We start from the raw sequence: 26,124 nt of genomic DNA on the forward strand, positions 1-26,124 counted from the left end.
GCAGCTTGCTGTGAGATATAGCTGTTGATTGCATTTTCTTTGGTTTTAAATGGAGTTAAACATCACGGAGATTAAGTTTAAGCCTCATTAACTTAAAATAAATAAAATCCTTTTTTTGTTGCATGGACTCTAGCCTACAGTTCTTTAAACATCCACTTTAAACTTTCCCAGTGCTAATTCAAAAATGATCTGCCCTTTCTATCTGTTGTGGTGGCAATACAGACACTGACTGGGAGTTTTCACATTCAGCTTGTGCATCTACCCCATCAATTAGGCTATTATGAATGCACCCAGTCGAGTGTCCACCGAATCACAGAGGTCAGGGGAACTACTAAAGATGCTCAGTGGTGTCGCTTGGAGATGAGGGGGTCACATGTACATTTAAATTAGAAATGATGAGACTTTTGGTGACGGGACCCACAGGGCATTCTGGGTGCATGTCCTGTTGGCAATCTATGCTCATCCATTACAGCAATTTGGACAGCTTATCGATGTATTACAGGAAAGGGGTCAACAGCAATAAAACGCACAACAACCACACAGTCAATGTTCAGTGGTGTATCTAAAAAAAAAAAAAAAAAAAAAAAAAAAAGGAGAAGCTGTGATTGATCATATGTGAGAACAAGGTGCGTTTGATTTCCACACTGTGAGAGCCCTCCGATGTAGCCTATCCCCCCCCCCCCCCCTCACTCATTCTGCTGCTCTCTCATCCGCCGGCTGAGGGACCGAAGCAGCCTGCGAGAGAAACAGCGAGGAGGGGAGAGGAAACTGAGCGACGGAGATGGCGAGCATCAACATGGGGCTGAGACCGCTGCTTCTGCTGGGGCTCGCGTGGGTCCTCCTGGTCGTCATAACGCCTCATGTCCAATGTCTAAATGGTGACGAGGACCAGAGCCAGGACACCGAGTGTAAGATGAAGAGCGTCACCGTGTCGGCTTTGCCGTTTTTGAGGGAAAACGACCTAAACATCATGCACAGTCCGTCGGCCTCCGAGCCCAAGCTGCTGTTCTCCGTTCGAAACGATTTTCCCGGAGACGTCGTGGTGGTGGACGACCTGGAAAACACCGAGCTCCCTTTTTTCGTCTTAGGTGAGTTTTTAAAACACGACGGTCTCCGCGGTTCATTAGCCGCTAATTAAGCAGATTACAACCCCCTTCACTCTTTATCATTACACCGGAACATCTTTAGCTTAGGCCTGGCACCATACCATGTTTTCATTGCTTTAAACACATTATCAGGCTATATAACAACCAGAATAAATGGCTAACGCGATTAGCTGCGTTTATACGTCATAATGAGTCAGTCAATGGTTGATAATTAGTTTAGAGTCTGCTATTGATAACACTATGGTGAGCTAAATCAACACTTAGCACTTATTGTTGCAAATAATAGGCCGCATTATGCTAACAAAATTGTAGTTTATTCACATTTAAGTATAGCCAGCAATACATTTGTAAGAGAAGCGTCCCTCTCATGCCTTGTATATTCTCCCTAATGTTAGCTTACACAAGTGGCTCGGTTAGCTACATGTGTAGGGAACTACTTGCTAGTTAACAAACTAGCATGCAGCCAAACTACTTTCACTTAAGTACAACTCTTAACGCTCATCTTGTTATTGTTGTTACATGGTCATTTTGTGCTGCCCATGTCTTGTGTGTTTAATAATTGCTTAAATGATAGTTTTTAGGCTTTAGAAAACCAACTTTATCAAAGTTTAGAGCAAACCAGGTCCATTTTAACTGGACATTAAGCTATGTTTGAATAGCAGGGAGTTTGGCAGAAAGCAGAAAAAAGTTTGCGTTGTGGAAGTTAGCTGGCCGCTGTCCATGGTGCTGAATCGCCCCTGCTGCTGCTACCGTGAGGATCTCCCTCTGCTACGACGAGCAGTGAGGCACGTGGTTTGCAATATAACATTTATACACCCAGTTGTGTTAACTGTGTGCCTTTGGATGTTTGTGTGATGATTTAGTGTTAGCTATGGGCCTGATTGTACAAGTATTTAGTGTTCTATTGACCCAAGTCAACAATCATCCAAAAAAGCACCTCCTGTTGGCTGTTAGATCTACTCAGCTGTTTTCATCTGTCCATGTATCTTTGTTGTCACTTCTCAAAGCAACTGCCTGTCTGAATTGCCTTTTCCTGTAAGCATTTTACATGGAAAATTGAGTTTTCTGTTTCTCTCTCTGTTTGACAGATGAGCATGCAATTTGCCCTGTGTGGCTAAAGAAATATGCTGCTTTTGTTACATACGTCATAATAAAAAAATCAAGATAAATACAGTATATCCAACCATACATATAGGCTTAAAAAAACTCAAGCTATCACTAATCAGGTAATTGTCAGCATCATTTTAGGGTAATTTGTTGCTTATAAACAGTGGAATGGATGGCACAGATGCTCTGCAGACTTTCTCATAAATAAACTATTTATAGCATTGTTTCATTTCCGTGAACATTTAGACTTTTCTCAAGTATGTTTGTGGCCATTTTATTTTTTACCTTTGTCACCACACAGTAAAAGGCTGAGATGAAACAAGAAGGGAGAGAGAAAGGGGGGTGACGTGCAAAAAAGGGTCTCTGGCTGGCTTCTTAATCCCCTGACCGCCATGACAACCATGGACATGTCACTTATGCGTTCAATCCTGACATTTTTTCAGTATTAAGAATTCACAATAGTTAATTTCTAACTCTAGCTTAACATCACCCACATCCAGGGTTTTATCCAATTAGCTACAACAACACAGGCAATGATGCAAACTGCAGTATTACTTCTAAATATATTTTCAAATGAACAAGGGGAAATGACTATGGGTTGTCAGAGCAGCTAGTTGTGGTTGACAATTCATTCAAGACATCTAAAAAGTACAGAACACTATAAATTATTATGAAGCATCACTTACCTTTGTGAGACACATGTTCTGGGTATCGTTTGAACGTTTTCAGCATCTAACATGTTTGTGCCAAACCCAAAGCAAATATTTTTGGGGAATATAAACACGTTTTTATAAAAAAAGATTTAACTGAATGAAAGTTACAGCTTTGACAGCTGATATGACCTGCCACCGGCAACGTTTGTCACTTTAACTTTTTTCTAAACTGGTCTTTGCTAGAGAGAGAGAGAGAGAGAGAGAGAGAGAGAGAGAGAGAGAGAGAGAGAGAGGACAAATCCAAAACCAGATTTGGGAGCTTCTGAGTTTAGCAAATCCTTTTGGCAACCTCAGTGTGAACTCAACGGTACACCATCATAATATTTAACATGCTTACATTTTCACTCTCATATGCAGTGAAATGCTTGCACTGTAGGCTTTTGTAAAGGAGAGCAGTGCTGTAAAGCAGCCTGCACATAATTAGCGGTAAAACCCCGATGTATGGCACAGAGCATAGTGCAGGCACTTCAGAGGCGCAGCGCAGGTATACGCCATTATTGCTCCTGGCGGTGGCACATTCAAAAGGGCAGCGGCAATGAGGTCAAAGTTGAATTTTTTTTTAACTTTGAGCGCAGAGTTCGGTGGCAATTCCGAGCAGGGCGCCATGCCACGGGTAGAGCTTCTTTTCTCCCCATAGGAAACAATGGCACAGCCAGCGCAGAGCTCAGCGCAGGTATACGTCATCATGGCTTCTGTCTACCTTTTTATCTCATTGGTTGCGCTTTGAAAGGTTGAATAGTTTGAACTTTGAGCTTGATGGCAATTTTGAGTGGTGTGCCACTCAAGGGGTAGCACTTCCTCATAGTTTTCTCCGCCCAGACTTGAAAGTAAGGAAGGAAGGTACAACATAGAAGCTGCTGGCAGAAGTATCACTTATTACATGTCTTGCATGAATTGCTTTTTCACCACTGTCATAATAGATATTCAGTTGTTTGTCAGTCCTCCAGAAAGCACTGCTGTGTATATGTAATATAATTTCTACGTCTGTTTTAATTAACAGACATATGGATTTTGGGAATAGTCCTGTGATGGTCCCTTATGATGATTGCTGTGTTATAGAGTGTTTACGCTATGAGACCGTGGTGACTCTTTGAATTGTTAATTTAAAGGCCTAATTTAGACAACAGTTAATTCATTATGGGGTTGGAGGGAAATAAGCTAAGGCAAATGTACAGCACAACAGATCTCTCAGGACTGGTGTTGCATATTAATGAGTCTGAATTTGTATCTGACATGTCCTTATGTAGCATTCTACTCCAGGAAGGAAAACTTTTGATGAAATTTCACACTGGGGAGCCAAACACTATTGCACATTCTTGGTGCAAGTAGCATTGCTGCCTCCCAAGTATAAACACTGGAGCAGCTGCTGCCTTTTATTTATTTATTTGTTAAATTTTCTTTTGTGTGTTGCTGTGATTTCCTTTGCTGTCTAACAAAGCCTCTTTTATGATATAAGGGGTGCCAGCTTTGGATAACAAATCACAACGTTCACTTGTTGTGTGTGTGTGTGTGTGTGTGTGTGTGTGTGTGTGTGTGTGTATATATATATATATATATATATATATATATATATATATATGTGTTTGGTCGTGACGTATGTCATGCGCATGTGCAACAAGAGGGGAGACCGACAACAACTATTGGCTTATATTTAGCATTAGCATCGCTAGCGTTAGCCTTAGCCAACTCCTTCACCACTAACAGAGCGAGCTGGAAAATCTAACTGTTCCCGAACCCCGTGGGGAGGAGGGCCACAACATCATGGCCACCAACAAAACTCAGCAAAGACTGTTCTTGCTCGGGCTTTAACTTCTGGATATTCGGCAGCGTTGCCAAAACGGACCGAATGGCTTCGCTCGCATCTTTCTAGCGCACGTCCTCAATGTCATCGTTCTCAGCCACTCCCTCTGTTCGCTGATTGGACCGCCAAATATTTGGCCAGAGAAAACCCAAGAATATACCGCAAACCCAGACGGAGTACTGAAGGGAAATGAAAATTGAGTGGAAGTAAGTAGGAAGGCAGAGCCAGGCTAAGCATCTGTGTGTCTTACTGTAAACACATAGGGCCCTATCTTGCACCTCGGCGCAGTGCAAAGCCCAACGCAAGTGTCTTTGGAGTGTGTTCAGGTGTATTCTTGGCGTATTTTTATCTTGAGACAGCAGAAAATGACCAACAAAGACCTGGTCTAAAGTCAATAATGCAGCATTTCATTGTTATTTTAACAGTGCATTAGTAAAATGCACCTAGACTCGTGCACAGCGTGCACACTATGCTTGTTACACACACAGGTACGTGCAGCAGCACACAAACATGCAAAAGATTACAAATAAAAATATAAAAATGTGGAATAGTATCATATGATCTGTTCGCGCTTTCACTTCACGCGTGAGCAGATCAGTTTATTCTCCTGAAAATCTCCTGCTGAGCAAATCCACCATCATATTAGCAATGCGCCTGGCTTTGAAAGGGAATGGGTTTATTGCATGTTACATGCAAAACACACCTCTGATTAATTAAGACACTAAGTACAACCCTTTTGGAGCATGTGCCTGGCGCACGTACCCTTTTTTACACTGTTAAACTAGCAAAAGTGGATTTGTACACGCCCTAAATGCACTTGCGCCAGGCGCTTCACGCCGTGCGCCTAGATTGTTAAAATAGGGCCCTAAGTGTAGGCTAACTCAGCAGCAGTAATAACCTATCTCTTTAGAGTAAAGCAGATTATCTGATTAGATTTTGGAGCTGTATCTGCTTGCAGCTTCGGGAGGTAAACTGACAACACATTCCTTAGGTTTCAGGAACGTATTGGATACAGCACAGATCTGTGTTTTGGCAAAGTTGTTGCCAAGTCTCTGGCTAGTTAAGAAATGTAATGTTGAATTGAAATGGTATTCCAGTGTACTTCTGGGGACATTTCCGTCCCCAGAAGTAGCTGCAGAGTGAGCACTCCTCTCTTTCACGCTGCTCTCCGGTACAGGCAGCTTCGGACCCAGGCCCAGGGAGAGTCTGAGTGAGAGGGAGGAAGAGCCGGTCAGGCTCCGAGATAACGTTATCTTCTACCTTCTGCTTAGAAGTGGTAAATCTACAGCTCACGGTAACTGAATAGATATAGTCTCTGGCTTTTGTTTGACATCTAGTGTCTGCAAAAAATTGTGCACATTTTCGCATGACCTCAGAGGGCTAAATTGTTTACTATATTTAAGATTATTTAAGGCCTTTATTTGACAGGACCGTTTTTAGGCATGAAAGGGGAGAGACAGGGGTAATGAAATGCAGCAAAGGGCCACAGATTGGAATCGAACCCGGGGCTGCTGCGGCGAGGACTGAGCCTCTGTATATGGAGCACATGCTCTACTAGGTGAACTGACCAGGCGCCTCGGCACCCCGGCTTGTTTACTATATTAATTGAACATCAGTGACACCCTGATTATTTGGCCAAACCCTGTGCAAAAATCTGGCCGTTCAATAAAGCGTTGCTTGATAGTCTATATGAAAAAAAGAAAGAAATGAAAAGTCAAATAGTCGTATTAAACAGCCAAATCTGATACAGCCCTATTAGTTTTAAACCTACCTTGTTAAGAAGGGGTGCAATGTATTCATCCATAACTGTGGGTGGATCCTGGCTTGTTTCAGTTTGGTATGCCCTGCGAAACAAATAACTTTGTGGCTAACCAAACTAGCTGTTTTTTTTGTGCGTGTCAGGCTGTGGATTGCTGTCAATTAAGCATTGTGCTTGCTGAAGAAGTAGCCGCAAATGAGAGAATAATTTGACTGTTATTGTGTTCAAAGGAAGTCAAAAGCATTACCTGATGGACTATTACCAGAGCAAGGCAACAAAGTCCTTCCAATGGAGTGCTTATTGCTCCTGATACTCTACAACAGTCAGTCAGGCTTTCAATCGAGAAAAACAAAAATTGTTAACCATAATATACTCACAGTGCTTCATCGCTGCTGTAATGTTCCTTCTTGTGCACATAGTTATGTTGGAGCAGCACTTATATATTGTCTTTTGTTTTCTTGTTTGCATTCCATGTGTAACAGGAGGCAACATGTGTCAAAACATCCATAGAGAGTTTACTGTCCAACCATATGTTTGGTATACTGTACATTTGCATGAATACGCTACTCAAATATACTGTTTACTGCTTTCTGTTAAAGAAGTGTATACAGCCATATTTTGGGAAGCAAATATCAGTGTTTGGAAGATACAGTATGGAGAATATGTATGGCGAGTGGAGAAGTAGATGCTTTAGGAGTGGCTCCCGAAGTGGACATTTTAATACTTTCTTCTGTAACTGACAGAAATTCAGCATCCTTCAACCCCTACAGGCGAGAAATGTTTGATAGTAAAATACTGAGCATCACTTTAAATAAAAGACACTTGCGGGTTTTGACTTAAGACCCTGACCACTTCAAACAGCTTAATGCAGTAGTGTAGCTTATCACACAGTACCCCGCTCACCAGCAGCAGTCCCCAGTCCTCATCCATGTCTCATCAGGACACATCATCCTCAGCTAACCCCCAGTAATTATTGGTGTGTTTGAAGACCTCAGAGAGACATAGATCAGAAATGTTTAAGGGATGGTCTCACTGCTCTAGTTGGAAGGCGGAACCATAAAGCTCTGTGCCTCATTTTGGGAAGAGAAAAAAGGAATCTTGTAATGAGGCATGCTGAGATTCTTTTAATTTCCCTACCCTGTCAACCTCTTTGAAGTAACATATTTTGAAAAGTATATCTGGTTTTAAATGCGCGTTTGTTTGTGTGTGTGTGTTTGTGTGTGTGTGTGTGTGTGTGTGTGTTAGTGTGGTGGGTTGGGTGCAAGTTAAATTCCACATTTCTTCCACCGTTTACAGTGGCTCACAGTTTTCTCGCCAAATTGTTTCTCTGTGAAGCATCTAAGAAGCAATTTGAGAAGAGGAGATTATGTGACTGACAGTACATTTTTTAGCTGCAGGACTGCAGCCACTAGTTAGTGTCAGAGAAGCCCAGCTAGGTTATTAGGAATTTATCCTTTTGGTGTTGTGCCATAAATTGTGCAGGAGGTGAGGTAATAATTCCTCTGGCAGTGATTTACACATCTGGGACGCAGGCTTGGAAGGTAGTCAGCCCTTAACTGCTGCCCATTCAAATCAGCTTTCTGGAACAATAATTTGGCTGGTACATTTCAGATCCCTTCCATAGAAAGTTTGACATTGTTGCCAATCTAAATGGCATTAAACTCCACTGGTGCTTGTACTTACGGTACATGCCACCTTTGAGTCCTGAGTGCAATGTGCTCGAAGCGTTCATGTTTACATGCGGGCGCCATCTTGTAAAACAGTCATAAGCAGTCGAATCACAAACGCTCTGTTTGAGCTATGTTACTGGTTACTGGTTGCACGGCGTTTGTCGTTCAACTGCTCATGACTGTTTTCCAAGATGGCGCCCTCATATAAACATGACTGTCTTTATAATCTATCTTTTTAATATACTGTCTGTACACTTACAAAGTTCTCAATGCTTCGGTTTACATGTAGGGACCCTCATTATGCTACCGTTGAAGTGTGGTGCTATTTTGAGCCTTGTTAGTGGTATAAAATAGCGATTTACCATCTGCCCCGAAAGCTAGCGTTAGCAGCTATCCACAGGTTTGCGTTAGCTTGTTTAATGCTAGAGAGGCATTCAATTAGCATGAAAACATATCCCAGAGAACGTTTGACTCGGTACACATATGTTATTAACCCCTAGGTTAATTTTGCGCCGGAATTGTCCTTTAATCAAAGTCCACTCTCTATCCTTTTAAATATCAAAATAATACAGAGTGGTGCTTCTTTCCTCAAGAAACCATCTTTGGCCTCGTGTAAATTGCACAACAGACAGAAAATCAAAATCAAATAAAGATTTTTAAATGAATAGTTCCTCAACACCAATTTGATCATTTTTTACTTTCATCTTTTTTCCAGTCAATTACTGGATAGTTTAACCTCTCGAGGGATCTAAAAATTAAAAAGTATGAATTTGTATGATTGTAGACGTTCATTTCTGTCAACATTCTTTTGTATCTTTCTGCTGACTGCAGCTCTTGTCTAGGCTGTGTTCACGCACTAAATAAAAAAAAAATAAAACATAAAATAAAAACAGAGGATTAAGTCAGTGATTTTAATTTGTACGGATCATTTAAAAATCTATCCACTTTTCCGAATTCCAATCTAAATTCTAAATCAGAACAAACCGAAAGCTTAGTATGCAAAGGGGAGATCAGACCTAAAGTTTCAAAGTTCTTTCACTTTAATGTTAATTTAACTTTTCAGAACTTTTCTGCTTTTCACATGACAATAAAGCACAAAAGTTCATTACAGCATATCACTGACAGGTCAGCACATTCTCTAACGTCCACTCATTAAGGGTTGCTCGTTGAGAATTTCAACAGTTGGTAGTTGAAAGGCAGTGACTTTTAGGCCGGCCATTAAAAGTGCTAATTAGCTGGCTCATGAATAAACTGCTGCTTCAGCCTTTTATCCTACTCTCTGTGACTAATGTAGCAGCGCCACAGTACACAGACTTTGTTTGTTTGAAGCTGCTTTTAACAGTGTTGACAACTAGTTGTCATTTTAGGCGAACAATGGAGGGCGCGTGAAGCAGCTTAGCAGAAGTAGTGCCATCTGTCTGTTTGGGGCAGTTCAGTTACTTTTGGTGTTTTTTTTGTCTATTTTAATGTTGTTGCAATAGTGGGTGCAGTTCCTTCCAGACAGAGGTGTCAAGTAACGAAGTACAAATACTTTGTTACCTTACTTAAGTAGAAATTTTGGGTATCTATACTTTACTGGAGTAATTATTTTACAGCAGACTTTTTACTTCTACTCCTTACATTTTCACACAATTATCTGTACTTTCTACTCCTTACATTTTAAAAATAGCCTCGTTACTCCTATTTCAGTTTGGCTTGTTTTTGTTCCGGCTTGTCATCGTCACCAAAAAAAACCCAAAACCTATCCAGATGAATCGCACCATCCGGATATAGTGAATTTGATTGTGGTTGGATGAGAAGTATAAACATATACCATTCCAACATCCTATTAGTTTGTACGCGATCCATCGCACCTGCACATGACACAAATCACAAATAGCAGACGTATGTAGCCTAGTACGAAGATGTCCGTGGCAGAGACTCAAGAGAACTCGAGCGAAATGTCCCAACCAAGCACCAGCGAGGAGGTTGGTAGCCAGGAAGACCAGCCAACCTTTCTACATCCCTGGCCGTACCTGGAAGAAGTTTTCGAAATGTTTGGATGCAAAAACAACTCCTTTGGAATGCGCTGCAAGCTCTGCGCACCCAAGTACCACGAGCTAATTGTTTCCAAAACTCGCCGTCTAATTTGAAAAAGCATATTGATATTATTTTTTTCCCTCACATTACTTTTACTTTTATACTTTAAGTAGTTTTGAAACCAGTACGTTTACACTTTTACTTGAGTAAAAAGCTTGAGTTGATACTTCAACTTCTACAGAAGTCTTTTTAAACCCTAGTATCTATACTTCTACCTGAGTAATGAATGTGAATACTTCTGATACCTCTGCTTCCAGAATCTTCACATACATCTTTGTTTGTTAGTATTGCCTCTGTAATGTTGGCATACATTCCTAAAGTAGGAGACACATTTATATGCACATCAAAAATACGACTTTTATGTGAGTAGGACAATAATGTGAAGGTGTGCAGGGATTGTTAACAGCATATGTCAACCACTTGTGGAGTTACCATGTCCCATTTCCATACTATACCCAAATACTATGCTGTCAGGACTCTTTTTGTTATATCAAAATGTAGTATATTAAAATGACTGTGCTAACAGGACATAATATATATATTATACATGTGCTGTGCTGCTGGACATTACTCAGAGGCTTTAGAATTATACTGCCACATGCACATTTTGAAACCTAAACTGATTCATGGCTTAATTTTTTGGCTTTTCTCAGCTCTACCCAACAATCCCTAAATAGTAGGGGTGTAACAGTACACAAAAGTCACGGTTTGTTGCATTTCTGTAAAAACCTAAATGCATAAGGACACAACCCTCACAGGCACTAAGGGAGCATTTGACCCACTGGCAACTTTGGTAAACAATTTTCATTATAAAAACAGGAAACATTTGAAGAAACCCTTTCCCTAAATGCCAAAACCACAAAACTGAAAAGCACCTTCTATGCAATGAAATTGAAAATACAAAATAAAGAGAATAATCAAAGTTACAACTTCTGCATTAGGGGAATGTTTCAGTTAGTATATATTTAAACATTCAGAGCACCCAGACATGTATCATCTCAGTGATCAGCACATCTGGGTGATGCCGTCGAATGGCACCTTCATGAACACATGACACTTTCATGACACATGAACCCTAACCCTAACTTGTCATGACAAAAAACGAATCACACTGAATGACAGAAGCGTTATGTCATAAACGTTTATGACTTGTTTATAATGTTTATGACACGTTCATGGCAGTGTCATGTCACTCTTATGTAGATACCTTCAAGTAAAGTGTAACCCAACTCTCTCTCCGTTGCTGGCGTAGTCCAGTTTTGGTGTTTTGTTTGAGCTCGCCATAGCGACTGACTCAAACGCCAATCTGCTTGTTGTGGTAACTTCTGTTGTATACGCTAAAGGTTTCCAGGCGGAACTTGCGCTTGTAAACTTTGGCTCCACATTACGTGCCTCAATCTGCATGCAGTGTATTCTGTGTGCACCATACCGTGACCCAGCGTAATGTGACGTTACAGCCCCACTGATTAGCTATTATGTGTCTCTTGACCTGTGTTACATTGTAGGAACATGTGTCCGTACACACTACAGTCAAAAATCAAGTAAATATTTCAGTATATTTCATTTTGTCATTTCCAATGTCAGTGTACATAATAGTGAAGAATAGTGCTGCTCATCCAGAAGTGTGCTCTTGCAAAATGACAACTTCTTGGCTGAAATTTAGCAAAGCTTTTCTTCACGGGTTTCCAAGTTTCTAAATCATCACAGATATATGAATATATAGATGTTTACTTCCTATGGATTCATTGGTGAGGTGGAATACACAACTCTACGAAAGACCTTCACGACATTCTGAGTTTCTCCTCCCTCTTTTTGTCCATAAACTCCCTCAGGTTCCAGTTCCCAGTTTATATCCTTATCCAGAAATTCGGGTGGGATAATGAAACCTTCCTTTGTGCTTCACCACAGCACTTCATCTTGTCCAAAACTTACCAACAATCTGCTGGTTATGCCCAACATGCTTCCAACAGATCTGAGTATGTGCCTTGATTTACCACCATAGAATCCTCATGTCTGCAGTGTTTTCCCAAGGTTTGTGGAAGACTTGGGGCCACATATTTTGCGGAGGGTTTAGGGGTCATCCCTAAAGAAAGTCTTTCAATAAAAAAAAAATTAAAATGCAATTTCACACAATTTTGGACCATTGTAATTACTACCATATCAGTTTAAAATGTTGGAAAAGCTAGAGCACATATTAAAAAATTACACTCAAAAAGCTTAAAGACAAAACTTGCTAAAGAATTCTACTGGGGACCAACTACAACCATTAGATCTGATCCAAAGTCTTTTGTTCTGATGCTCACATTGATTTTACATTCATTCGGCTTAGGTGGTGCCCACGACGGCTTGGGTGAGGCACCTAAGCCTTATAATGGTAGGGAAATCCCTGTCGTCTTTATTGCCCCTTCCTTGAGAATAAATCTGCTAGTAACATCAAGCAGAGACCAAGGGATGTTTTGGTGTTTGGACAGAGGTCTGTGGGGGACATCTCAGCAGGAGGAGACAGAGGGAGAGCAAGGAGATATAGATAGAAAGAGAGAGAATGAGAAGGAGAGACACTGTGAGGCGCATAGCTGCTATTTAATGGTTTCCATGGCAACATGATCGGGTGCTTAGACAGGAGTTTTAAAGAAAGGTGGTGTTTTTATCGCCGCAGCAGCAGGGGCAGAGGAAGGGAGGAAGGAGAAACATTTGCGGGGGACGTGCAACGTACCTACAACGTAGTCTCAGTTTCGGCTTTCCACCCTCATTCCTAGGGCTGGGTATCGTTCAACATTTTTCAATACCAATACAATGACTTTGATACCGGTTCCTAAACCATACTTTTTTTGTGAGCCCTGTCTCTGTGCGTAACGTGGAGTTTTTTTCTGCGTGTCTCTACGACGTGTAACGTTAGACAGCCAATCACAGACATTATTAGATCTTGGGAAAAGTATGCTGAACGCTTATTGGCTCACTGACGCTGCCCGGTGTTGTTTGGCCCATCCACCCCCCATAACCAACCTCCCTACGTGGAATTTCGGGCTTTAATACTGCTTGCTACCGTTGTCGCTCTTAATACTACGTCATCTTACAGCTCCGCTGAGCTGCTGCTCTACCCGGTGTGTTCCATACACACTTGCCTCGTATCTGACGCTGACAGCCACTGCCCAAGTTAGGAGTTCGGTGTGAGAACGGGCTGTTGTAGCAGGAACATCAATTCCAGGATGGGTTTGTGAATGCCAGTTTTTCCTATATCTTCATGCTAAAATCGACAGTGAATCCATAGTTTAAAGCTGATATTTAAAAAGAAATTATGTCAGGGGTGCATGCTATACCCCACTAGAGGGTTTGCATCGTTGTCATCTTTTTCACCCCTGATGAGTTTGCATCTGTGCTTGTTAGCGATGAAGCACAGCCAGTCTGGGCACCTGATCTGAAATTAAAAAGGCTATCAGAACCTCACCCTAGGTATCAATACTAAAACTCAGGTATTGTATCATACTTCATATGGCTGGGTGCTACCAAACATACTTTTTACTTTACTTTTACCCTACAATCCAACTAAAACAGCCAACTGTATGAAATGTTAAATGCTGTCACAACACAAGCAGCCATACCAGAACTTAAAAATTAGTCTAAATTGACAGAATTTTGTGCACAATGGCAGATTTCAGTACTTGAAAGTTTTTTAACTCTGCTTCAAACACATTTATTCATTATGTAAGTACCAGCCCTAGTAACACATGAGTGCTATAGATTCTTCCAAATCTTAGCACAGTTGTGGTGATGAAAAAGGTAAACATTTCCAAGATTTTTGTTTTTGTTTTTTTGGGAACAAATAAATCTGCAATCGGCATCAGCAGGGTGTCACACTCAAATACATATCCATTTTTGCCATCTCCCTTGCAGCTTGTTGATATAGTTTCCAAAAAATGGTACTGCTGCTACACATGTTTTATGAGGCTGGGGAGATCAAGGGAGAACAAACTGTAATCTGTATGCAGGCTCACAGAGGCCAGTAGGAGAGGGTTAGGAGCTGGACAAACAGTCGGGCACTGGCTAGAAATATTTTTCAATCTTGTTTTAAGATTAGGCTGTAGTAATGTATGGCAACCCATGAACAGGCCACCTTGGAGAGTTCTTAGAGCAAATAAAATGAAAGGTTGAGGAATCATGTTATTATGTGCACACACAAGTGCAGGGAAATTCACCCATAGAAAAAGAATGGAAAACAGATTCCCTAGAGGTGTTCAGATTAGCTTCCGTTAAAGGAAGCATGCAGGGAAGAGCTTGTGGTGAGAGCTGCAGACTAGTTTCTCAGTTTCCCCCTCTGATGTCCTGATTTCATCACCCCAGTAGAAGCAATACATCTTAATTTGCTGCTGTCATCACAGGCTGGCCTCGATCTGTCAGTTCCTCAACCTCTGGGAGAGGTGTTACACTCAAGAAGGACATCAGTTCAAAGGCAATACAACATCCAACATTTTTTATTTATTTATTTTTTTTTTAGAGGGATGGTTAGTTTTAGGTTTGATTGAACTCCGTGCAACTAGTTTTGATTCTCCCGATGAATGTTTTGGGAGTGAAAACTCTTTAAGTGTTTGACGAAACTGAACGTTGACGTCAGCAATGGGTTAATAACTAAGCTGACTTTGATCATCAATTCAGTCAACAACATCGTAAAAAATAAATGAATAATTCGAAAAATGCAACAACAAAAAAGACATAATATGCCTGTATGTGATATCAGCCTAACGTCCAACATCAGTACTAGTTAATTGCCAGTGCGTTACTTAATTTACTAGGAAAGATATTAAAGCAGCCATGTTATGCTCATTTTCAGGTTCATAATTGTATTTTAAGGTTGTACCAGAATAAGTTTACATGGTTTAATTTTCAAAAAACACCATATTTGTGTTGTACTGCAGTGCTCTCTCTCACTGCTGCAGATCCTCTTTTCAGCTGGTCTCTGTTTTAGCTACAGAGTGAGACCTCTTTTCTTCTTCTTCTTCTTCTGTACTCTCTTTGATCGCACTGCACATGCCCAGTAGCTCAGATGTAGATCATGTCAGCTAGCTAGCTCCATAGACCGTAAAAGAAAGGCTGTTTCTACAACTTTGGTCAGTTACAAGGCAGGATTAGCTGGGAGACTTCAAAATGAGGGCGCACATGTAAGTAGTTCTTTTGTAGATTATGGTGAACTTGTGTGTGTTGTAGCAGTGCTTTGCTATTGAGAACGAGGTAGCATGCTAGCGTTAGCATGCTAGCGTTAGCCATAGCGTTAGCATGCTAACGCTACGAGCTAATGGTTGCGGTTAGCCTGCTCGTTTCGGCTTGTGACGTCACAAGCCGTGCCGATTTTGAACAGCTCACCCAGAGACTGAAGGCAGGACACATTCAGAAACTGTATCTCACTCTAAACAGCATGGGTGGATTTTTTTCAAAGTTTGTATGTGTGTGGAAGCACCAGAGACACAACATAACACCCCAAATCCCAGAAAAAGTGATTTTTTCATAATATGGGCACTTTAATATAATGTGTCAGATAACTTATCCGAATTCCATCCAAGTTGATTACATTCTATGCAAATAGGGTCTTGAAACTGACAAGATGTAGTAAAAGGTTATTAGACAAGTCGAAAGTACAGCTGAATACATCAATAAATAATGTTGTTGGATTAAGATATAAAATAGTGTAAACACTATAAAGCTTCATACTCTTCCTTTAACCTCAAGACACACCACAAGAAAGCTTTTTTTTTTGCTTTTGCTGTCCCCACTAATCAGTTAACACAATTACAAATGTATTTATGATACCATTTCTATTTCATTTTATCTTTCAACAACCCTTTTCTTTATATTTCAAGGAAGCATTAAGAGAGCCGGATACAATGCCGCCAGTCAGCCTTGCTGCCAATGTGTCCCAGTGGCAACTTGCGCTATTGCAATGAAAAACTCCCTTGTGGTTCAAAAAGCATTTGCCTCCATAGACCAACATTATAAAAGACACGTCTGTTAAACTGTTGACAAGACACCAAACAAGATCAATTATTACTCTTTGTATTATTACATTTTAATCCATGGAGGTTTTATATGTGTAAAACTTTCCCGGAGCCGGTGCTAATATGGCACCGGTGCCTAAACGACCGGTATCTACCGGAACGAATAACAACGCGGATTTCAGTGCCTCATTTCAGTGGCACTTTAACGCCTGCTCTTCTCTCTGATGCTCCGAAATGGACGTTACAGCCAACAGACTCAACTCTGTACGTGACGCTAGTTAACACTACACTTGGCAGCAGATAACGTTAGCCTACCGTTAGCTAATAGCTGGATTAAACAGGGTTAAAATGCTGGCAGCTAAACGGTGTAAAGTCTACGCCGGACCCTACCCCGTAGCCTGACGTGCAACTCTCGAAAAATTTAACTACACGTCGCGGCCACGCACGTCGCTCGGCCGTGGCTTGGCAGCGTTGCATTTCCCCAGACCCATTTCCTGGTTCTCCTTCTACATAAACAACATGAAATCAAGGAGAGGGTTAACTTTTCTTGCTACAGGTTTCCCACCGTGGTCAGAAAGCACAAGGGAGACACTTTGTTTCTCTCACTATGACTCTAGAGTCATAACTTGCTCCGAAGATAATTGCCGTCACTCTCTAACTTTCTCCCCTACTCCCAACACACACACACATGCCGGCTCGAGGCACACACCAACGCACAAGTAAACAAAGAGTTTCGCGATTGACCCACCGGAAACCAAGCCGTTCTTTATTGTAAAAGTATCACTTTAGCACCGGTATCGGGGAAAAAAAATGAAACGATTACCGACTAGGAAAGTGTTTTTTTTTTTTTTTTATGTTCGTGATGTCATCCCAATGTAAAGTCTATGGGCTGGAACGTGCGACGAGACCAAACACTAATGCACATGTGCAGTGGGCCGCAAAACACAGAAGCAAATGCAACTGCAAGAAAACGTTTTGGCTTACACGCTCGGTGTTCTTGTAATAAAAATTCTGAGCATCAGCCTTTTCAGCTTGCTACGTAGCTGAAGCTAACTTTCGTCATAGAACTGCACCAGCCAGTGCACTTAACGTTAATCACCCACAACCTGTAATATGTACCATGCTTTTATCTTCATAAAATCTTCAAGTGCGTGGCTCTTGTCTTCAGCCAGGACCACAAATAGACATACATTATACATACATTTTACCCCATTAGTCAAAGTATATCAGTTATACAGTACTTTGTTAGAGTCTACAATGTAACTGTTGATTACCTCAGTTGTCTCAGTTATGTATTACAGGCTCAGCAAGTAGTCTTGACATTTTTAAGTTATTTTTGTTTGTGTAGTTTACTTCCTCAGTATTTGTAGCTACCTACTGGCACATCTCAGTCTCCCTTTGGCATCTCCTGACCTTGTTATGTCAGTCTCTTAGTCTGAACCGATGGAAATCTGGTTGCTTAAGATCAATCAGTCAGAACCCAAAATAGGTCACAGACAGATAATTTTTACTTTTTTAAGAAAAGTAAAAATGATCCCAGGTCCGGGGTGAAAGATGGACATTTTTTATCCATTCCTTTTTTCACTGTCACCTTGATATCTCTGTATCTGTGGAACTTGAACAAAGTGATTAACTGAGATATCTGAAAGAGTTTTTTGTAGGCCAATTTCTTTGTATTTGCAGTTGTAGTTTTTTAGAAAATATTGCAAAAGATGTTGGCTTTCCTAACGCAGCCAAAACCTGCTCCAGCAGTTAGTTAATGTTGAATAAAACTGCACAAACTATTCTCTATAACTATAAATTCCATTTTATGTTTGACAGTTTTAGATTGCTTTGTGGCAAGTCTTTTGACAAAATGGCATCTGCTCCTGAAGACTGATACACTACATTATCATCCCTCATAGTGGCATTGATTAGGACTGGCGCCTAATTGTCAACTAAATGACATAGATTATGATGGGCATCACATTATCGTACACATTCAGCATTAATAAATTACCACATTATCAGCCATGCATGAGAAATGTTCTGATAAAGGAGCTGTCTCCGTTCTGCTCCCATAAGAGGCTGTTGATCGAAGGCCGTAGCTAATTGGTCAAATAGGGAAATATGCTTAAGTTCTTGACATGTTGTTCTTAATAACCCAATATTTGGAGACTTTATTGCCACAGTTTCGTAGTACAATTGTATCCATTTTAAATTAGCTTGCATTTCAGAATTATTGTGTGAATGTATTACTTTATGAAAGTTGATGGAAAAGTTGGCAACGGAGAGGGAAAAAGTTTTAGAATAGGGCTCGGCTTTATTTTAGTGAGTGAGGCACAACTAAAGAGGTGATTCCATTTCTCACTCTACCCTTTCTCCTTCTTTGATACTGCACTCAGGTACCAGAAAGACAGTGCTTTATACTTTTCACAGGAAGCCTCTTTCTCACCATTTCTATCCACCTAACTACCGCGAGGAGCAAACAAAAGAAATATGCAGAAGGGGAATGTCTCACATTTCTCCCCTCACCTTTTTTATTCTATCGAGCGCAACTTCCACTGAGATGTCTCATAAAGTCACCTGGTCGACCGTGTCAAAGGGGATGTAGCATCTGGAAATTTAAACCATGTGGATTAATGGGAAAATGATTTTTTACAGAATGTCAAGTTGAGCCCGCGGCTGGCACAGTCGGCTGTGAATGCAGTGTGCATGCCAGCCGTGCCATGTTAGTGAAATATTTACATGGTCATGAATTTTCAATTTGTCAGCTATTGCTCCCTTGGGGAGCTTATCACATATAAACCATGCAGGTGGTAAAAATAGAGCCCATTTATTATAAAATGGACAATGACACAGGGGTTTGGGGATAAAGTGGGGCAAAAGTTTAACAAGGCCTTGTTGAATCACTGCCACAAGCTACCATTTTTAAATACATATTAATCTATTACTGTAAATGTAACTGAGCCAAAAATGATAAGGCTATCAACTCTTACTGTAGCCGAGTTTGTGACTTTATCAGGATTTGTACATTTTTCTGACTTTTTTTTTTAAAAGCAGTAGATTATGTGCAAAGTGTTGAATTCCTTTTAGCAGAACATTGGTACAGCTGAAGCTGGTGCTTATCATGCACATTTAAAGGTGCTCTGCAAAGTATTTTTCCAGTGATTCTCACTAGGTTTTCCAAATGTCATAAAATATTTGCAACTGCCCATCAGAAGTAATAAATGGAATTCATCTTTACTGAATTCAAAAGGCCATTAATCATCCCCAGCAGGGCAAAAGAATTTAATAGCCAAATGTCCTCGGGTATGAAGCTACCCTTCTCCTGTGTATTCTACAACTTGGGCAGCACAAATGTCTACCAGAGGAACCACTTTAAGGCCTTGAATAAGATGGATTTAGCTGGCCTTGGTACAAGCAAATCATTTAAAAGTGATAATACTCTATGAAGCTGTTGTAAAATGTAGGGATGTCCAGATCCGATCACGTGATCGGAAATCGGGCCCGATCACGTGGTTTCAGACTCGATCGGAATCGGACGTTACCTCCTGATCAGGACTCGGATATATATGTATACACATTCTCATTATTTTTTAACACATCTATAGTTATGCGGTGGCACAGAGTTAGACCCTTTTGACTCCACACAGAAACAGCAACGCATGCGGCATGACATCACTTTGTTGCAGAGACGCTATTGGTTAAATGCCGGCAAAGTAGAACACGGAAGCAGCTTGAAGCGGAAAGCGAGAGTATGTCTGCGGTCTGGAGGTATTATAAAGTTGAATTATTATAGAAGTATCAGATCGGGGCTCGGTATCGGTAGATACTCAAAATCAAATGACTCGGACTCGGACTCGAGGGCAAAAAAACCTGATCGGGACATCCCTAGTAAAATGTTAAAATGACGTGCTGATTAAAACTTTACCTACAGTATGTACTCATTAGAGCTGAAACCATTAATCAGTCATTCAATCGACAGAAAATAATTCAATTGTTTTGATAATCAATGAATTGGTTTTTTTTTAATGCAAAAATGCCAAACATTTTCTGGTCTTAGCTTCTCAAATTAGAGTTTTTGCTGCTTTTCTTTGTCATGTATGACATTAAATGAAATATCTTTTGGGTGGTCAAACAAAACAAGCAAATTGAAGACAGCACTGTGGAACTTGTTTTTGTTTTGTTTTTGTTTTTACATTTTATAGACTAGGCAATTAATTGATTAATCCAGAAAATAACTGCAGCTTAATCAATAATGAAAATAATCATTAGTTGCAGCCCAAATTAGAGCCGCAATATTTGTTAAAGGCAAAATATGTGTCAAACCATTCTGAATGAAGTTTTGTGGTGCTGCAGAGAAACGTCCCGGCCTACAAATCGTATCCTACAGACTAAAGAAAAAATCTGATTATAGTGTGATTTTTGAGAGGATCCTCTCAAAAATCACACTATAATCATTTTCATTTTAATACTTTTTTTTAATGAAAATGAGAATAATGAAACAAAAAGGATCATTCCCTCCAATATCGTGAATCATATCGCAATTGCAATATTAGTCAAAATAATCACAATTAGATATTTTCCTCATATCGTGCAGCCCTAGCCCAAATGTGTTTCCACCATTCTAACTGACTGCCATGGATGAATGTAGGCCCAGTCATGTTCTGCTGAATAGCGTGGAGACAGCAGCAGGAATGTTTATTACGTCACACATAAGCTTGCGCGTCCACGTGTGCATGCACCAGGGACCACTCTTTGCTCCATAGCACTAAAAGCACCACAGGGACACTATGTAATATGTGTGGTTGCATGAATTGCTGATTGCATAGGATTCTTTTCAAACAATCCTAAAATCTAAATCTTAACAACACAAATTAGGCCTATTTTTAATACATGTTTCTTTTCCAAAAGAAATTGGAGCCTCAATAATTAATAGTTTAAGTGTCTTAGTTGGTTTTGTTCTCCAGTAACTGCCAGGATGACAGCCAGTGATAAACTCAAATCATATCTACACAATACTTATTCAGAAACCGAGAAGGGATGTTTTTTTTTTTGTAATTTTTTTTTTTTTAGTCGATTAGCTGCTGTTGGCTTATTAAACTCTTAACATGCCATGGTTATGACATTTTTGTATTTTACAATATGTTTGACATGTGCCATCTAGGAATGCCATTCAGGTACTTTGCCCTTTCTTTGGCTCCTTTCATTAATATTAATCAGTTAGAATGATTTTTCAACCCTCAAGGCTGCCTTCCTCTGAGAAATGATTGTATGAATACACCTTTTACCTGTGTCCTCCTTTGAGCTACCCAGTTATCCCCATGCCTTGTGCCTGTCTGTCCCTGTGCTAATCAATGGCAGAGCTGCCTGCCTCTTTTGTTTCAGTAAAGCATCAGCTTCACATCTGTCTGCCATTCATCTTAGCCCAGGTGGCTGTGTACTCAAAGATATATTTATCACATACTATATGGAGGAAATAACATATGCAAACAGAACTCAGCAGTCTGCCTGTGGGAGGGCTCCGTCTTGTCGAGCATGCCTTTCAAGTTGCTTACTACTTGCGAAGAAAAAGCTAAAGTAGCTGGAAGTGTAACCAGCCACCAACCAGCAGGGAGGTGGTGGGGATGAACGTGTGTGCGTTTTCAGGCATTCCTTTAATAGGGTGTGACATTAAGCTGATGATTAAACCCCTCGAGGGTGACAGGTAAGGGAAGCAAGAGACAAACGAGCAAGGTAGCAAGAGACAGCTGACGTGAGAGCAAGGAGAGAAGGCTGACAGAGAAGGCGAATGAGGAGACTGAGGACGAGAAAAAGATGGTGAAAGAAAGACGAGGTCAACGCGAGAGAGGCCAACATGTTAGGGAGGGAGGGAGGGAAGGAGGGAAGAAAAAGTTGCTTCGGGAGGAGACTGAAAGACGAATAGACGGGAGAGAACAGACAGCGAGCGATGAGCCAGTCGATCTATTAGATAAGTAATTGTCAGTGAGTCTGGGCCAAGGAGCTGCTGCTGATGAAGCTTGGCTTTGTTTGCTCTGCGGTAATGTAATTAGCCTAAAGATACACTCATTCTCAATATCCAAATGCCGAAACATTTCTTGTTTTCCTGGCGCGGTCTCTATCAGCAGGGACACCAAACCAAAGCATTAGGCAGCTTGTCTGGAGACCTCTTGCTCTATGTAACAGACCAAAGATCTTCAGTAGGGGGTCCGGGGCCCCTAGGAGGTCCTCAGAGTCATTGCGGGGGGGGGGAACCAAATTATTGTACATTTTTTGAAAGTCAAAGTAAAAAAAAAAAGTCTTAACATGAATCCAACACATTATTAGCAACTACAAATGATAGATCTATTTGCTAATGATATTAGCAAACAGATGATAGGCTTACTGGCCTATAGGTAAGGGAATATACTACAGATATAGTTAATACTAAGGATTTTATGTTTAACATTAAAAGATGATTTATGAATGGATGAAGGGATGTATAAAGGCTTTAGGCTGCCCACACTTTATTGTAGGCCCAGTTTATTATGCAACTTAATTTTATACAATATATGTAGTAGGGGGTCCCTGCTCCGTCTCTCTTTCAGTTAAGGGGTCCCTGGCTTAAAACACGTTGAAGACCCCTGTAATAGACCATGTGACTGAAGCAATCCACCAACGTCTTAGCACTGCACACACTATTTTTTACTACAAGATTGTGCCGACTTTAAAAACAAGTGAATTACTGTATGCTAAAAATACACAATGGAAGCAGCACATTTAATCATGCTGTATCAGAAGGGCCTAGCTTACACAGAGCCCAGAAAGCTGAAGAATAACTTATTCGTCACACGTACTGGGAACTTTGTTGGTAGAAAAATGAAAGGCTTGATATATTTCTCTAGCTGTCAGAGGCTTGGAAGACTTTCAAGCTTCATGGTGGACGTGGGTACATTTCTATTTTATTATTTCTTAGCAAAGCCGCCTGCTCTTCTTATGCTTTCTGCACACCGGTGTCTTTCTCTTTGTTCTCCCCAGGCCTTTGCTGGCTGACCAAGAGTGGTCATCTTTCTGTTTCGCAATGGGAAGTTTGCATCAGCCAGCCAAGTGCTGGTATACTCTGGCAGTGGATGGGAAATTCTCACTCACTCACACTTCAGCTCCTCTGACCACAACAGCCAGTGTGAAAACATCATTTGGATATTAATGATCTCCCTCATGGCTTTATCCAAAGCAATGTTCCTGCAGAGATAGACAGCAGAGAAAGAGGGTGGACAGAGGAGTATGAACAAATTCATGCCATCATTGATGAAGTGGAACTTTACTTCTGAAAAACATTATTTTGTAGGTTTGTCACTTGTAAATACTCTCCAACCCTCTCTTTGCACTGGATAAAGTCCTGAAATCTATGTTTTATTTTTTTGTTAGAAAGTAGTTCCAATGTGAACTGTTCATAGTGACCTCTGTGGATTTTTCCAAACTTTTTGCATGGCTAGAGACGACATATATAGTGGTTTTACTTGAGCCATCAGGGTGCTCAAAAGTGTAAGTGTTTTTTGAGTCCTACCATCTACAGATCAGCAGCAGTGAACTCACTACAGCGTACCTAATGCAGTATGTGTGTCACCTTCACACACTTTCTTTACGACCGATTGAGCCCTGAACTGTGTATGAACTCAATTTCCACTATGTGAAATAGCAGAAAATGCTATCTGAATAAGCGGACAGTGCTGTATTCACTATGCAACTAAATTGTTTACATTTGAACACGGAGGCCAAACTCGAGGAGACAAATCTAATCAAATAAACATGATGGAATATTTAAGTCAGGGTTTACTCCGCCGATTAATCATTTTTGCGCACCACCTAAACGTAGCGCATAAACGTAAAAACAAGAGCATCTAGACGAGCCGGGCGTCGGCTCGTTGTCTTCTGCACAGCGGCATTTAGTAGCTGTGTTGAGCCGCAACAGAGTTCCTCCACACCGCCTCTGGTGCTCCGTCATGGTGCCCCGCATGGTGCTCCGTCAGGTCAGCGTAGCTGGTGGTTCAGTTATCCAAGAATAGATGACTCTCAGCCGGGGACAGAGCACCGCGAGCTGCCGGTCATTTCGGCTGAGATTACGGTTAAGTAAGTAATGAAACAACTAGTTAAGAAAATAACTAATGTTAGTCCCTCTGGCTGCCATGTTGTTTGTGTATCTCTATGGCAAACGTATTACGCGCGGGGGAGGGCTGAGCCTGTTCAGAGCTACGGGAGCCCAGAGGGGAGCGTCGGCAGATGTTAAGGAGAAAACTGATTTTCATTTAAACAAAACGACAATAACTACACATTTGAGTTAATCGATAAAATCAATTTATCGTCCAGCCCTATGACAAACTATATTGTTAGATTGATTTCGATTTATTTTCATATAATGGCAATGCTTAATGCTCTAACATTAAGACATATAGCTCTGTAAAACAAAAATACTGAACAGCTTCGCACCTCCAAGCACAAAAAAAGAGAAAAAATTATTTAATTAATTGATTTCCAAGAACCTATAAGTAAACTTGTTTTCTTTTCAATAGACCGCAAGTTAATGTACTGTAAGATGGCCAACTCTGTATTGGTTATTTCTAGCAGGCAAACAATGCAGCCGCCCTACAGCCAGGAAGCTAATGTAACTGTCTACAGAAGCAAATTGATGTCCTGAGCTTCCATACCGGTTGTAAAACAGAGTGCCCTGGTCAAACAGCAGCTTCAAACTCAGAATGAGACCCTTTATGTACACCCTCTAGACCTTCGTCTGTTTCCAGTCACTGATATGATACAAATGAAATGATTTAAAACCTTTTCTTATGACGGCCAATTTGTGACAATCCATGCAACCTTGTAATACACTTGAGTCTTTTTTTTTGAACAAAATATAGAGATACTGTATTTATTTCCATGCTCGCAGGAAAAAATAAATCAACCCTGAGTTTTTCTAATATCTAATATCAGTGTTTATAAATTAAAGTCAGGCAAGTTTTCAGCTGCATCGTGCACAAATGATCTGTTGGGAAACAAAAGCCATACTAACACTACAAGATTAGAAAATAACAATACATATCAGAGGAGCCACACCCCACCTTTCTTTTGCACACTGTCACACCCTCTATTACAAACACGCCCCGTCTCCCCCGATTGTCAGGGCGTAAGTTGAATTAGGGGTAACTCAGGCTGAACTTGTTGTAATCCAAACTAAGCCTTAAGGATAATACCACCGCAATTTATTTTCCTATCACCATTAATGCTCAAGGAATTCTAAACCCATTGATGCATAGTATTTGTCACAATTAGAAGGTCTGACTATCTGCACTGCCAGATTGCTCCCAGAGTTCATTGGCTCCCATTGTTTTTGAATTAAAACTACAGTGGGTATAGAAAGGAATCACCCCCCTTTAAAATAATCACATTTTGTTGCTTTGCAGCCTGAAATGAAGACAGACACAGTTTTTGTTTCATTCAGCTGTATTTACTCAGTGCAACTTATAACATCCAAGTGAAAGATATAACACCAACATGTCAGAAAAAAATAAAAAAACATAATCACTGAGTTGGAAAAAGGATCACCCCCTTGTTTCAGTATTTTGTTGAACCACCTTTTGCTTTAATTACAGCCTTTAGTCTGTTGGGATATGTCTCTACTAACTTTGCACATCTAGACGTTGCAATATTTGACCACTCTTCTTTGCAGAACTGCTCAAGTTCAGTTAAATTTGATGGTGACCGTATGTGGACTGCTGTCTTCAAGTCATTCCAAAGATTTTCAATGGGGTTTAAGGCCATGCAAGGACATTCACCTTTTTCTCCTTCAACCACTGTGTGGTCAGTTTTGCTGTGTGCTTTGGGTCATTGTCATGTTGGAAGGCAAATCTTCTTCCCATTGACAACTTTCTGGCAGAGAACAGCAGATTTTC

The 26,124-nt window shown here is 40.7% G+C and overlaps 1 protein-coding gene across 7 annotated transcripts in view; it reads left to right on the top strand.

Moving 5' to 3' along the window:
* The first annotated feature begins 694 nt into the window (after positions 1-694).
* astn1 (astrotactin 1) overlaps positions 695-26,124 on the top strand; it is a 522,070-nt gene continuing 496,640 nt past the window's right edge. For 4 of the 7 annotated variants that reach the window (XR_004898191.1, XM_036004754.1, XM_031287775.2 and 1 more), the window contains exon 1: positions 696-1,088. Coding sequence is in view for 6 of the 7 variants with exons in the window: in XM_036004754.1 (XP_035860647.1) it covers positions 782-1,088 (307 nt within the window). In the remaining variant the exon portion in view is untranslated. Of the gene's footprint in view, positions 1,089-26,124 lie in introns of all 7 variants that reach the window. The other 3 variants (XM_031287783.2, XM_031287785.2, XM_036004756.1) reach the window with 2 other exon arrangements.

Source organism: Sander lucioperca, chromosome 9, assembly GCF_008315115.2.
Source record: "Sander lucioperca isolate FBNREF2018 chromosome 9, SLUC_FBN_1.2, whole genome shotgun sequence".
In the NCBI taxonomy this organism is placed as follows: Eukaryota; Metazoa; Chordata; class Actinopteri; order Perciformes; family Percidae; genus Sander; species Sander lucioperca.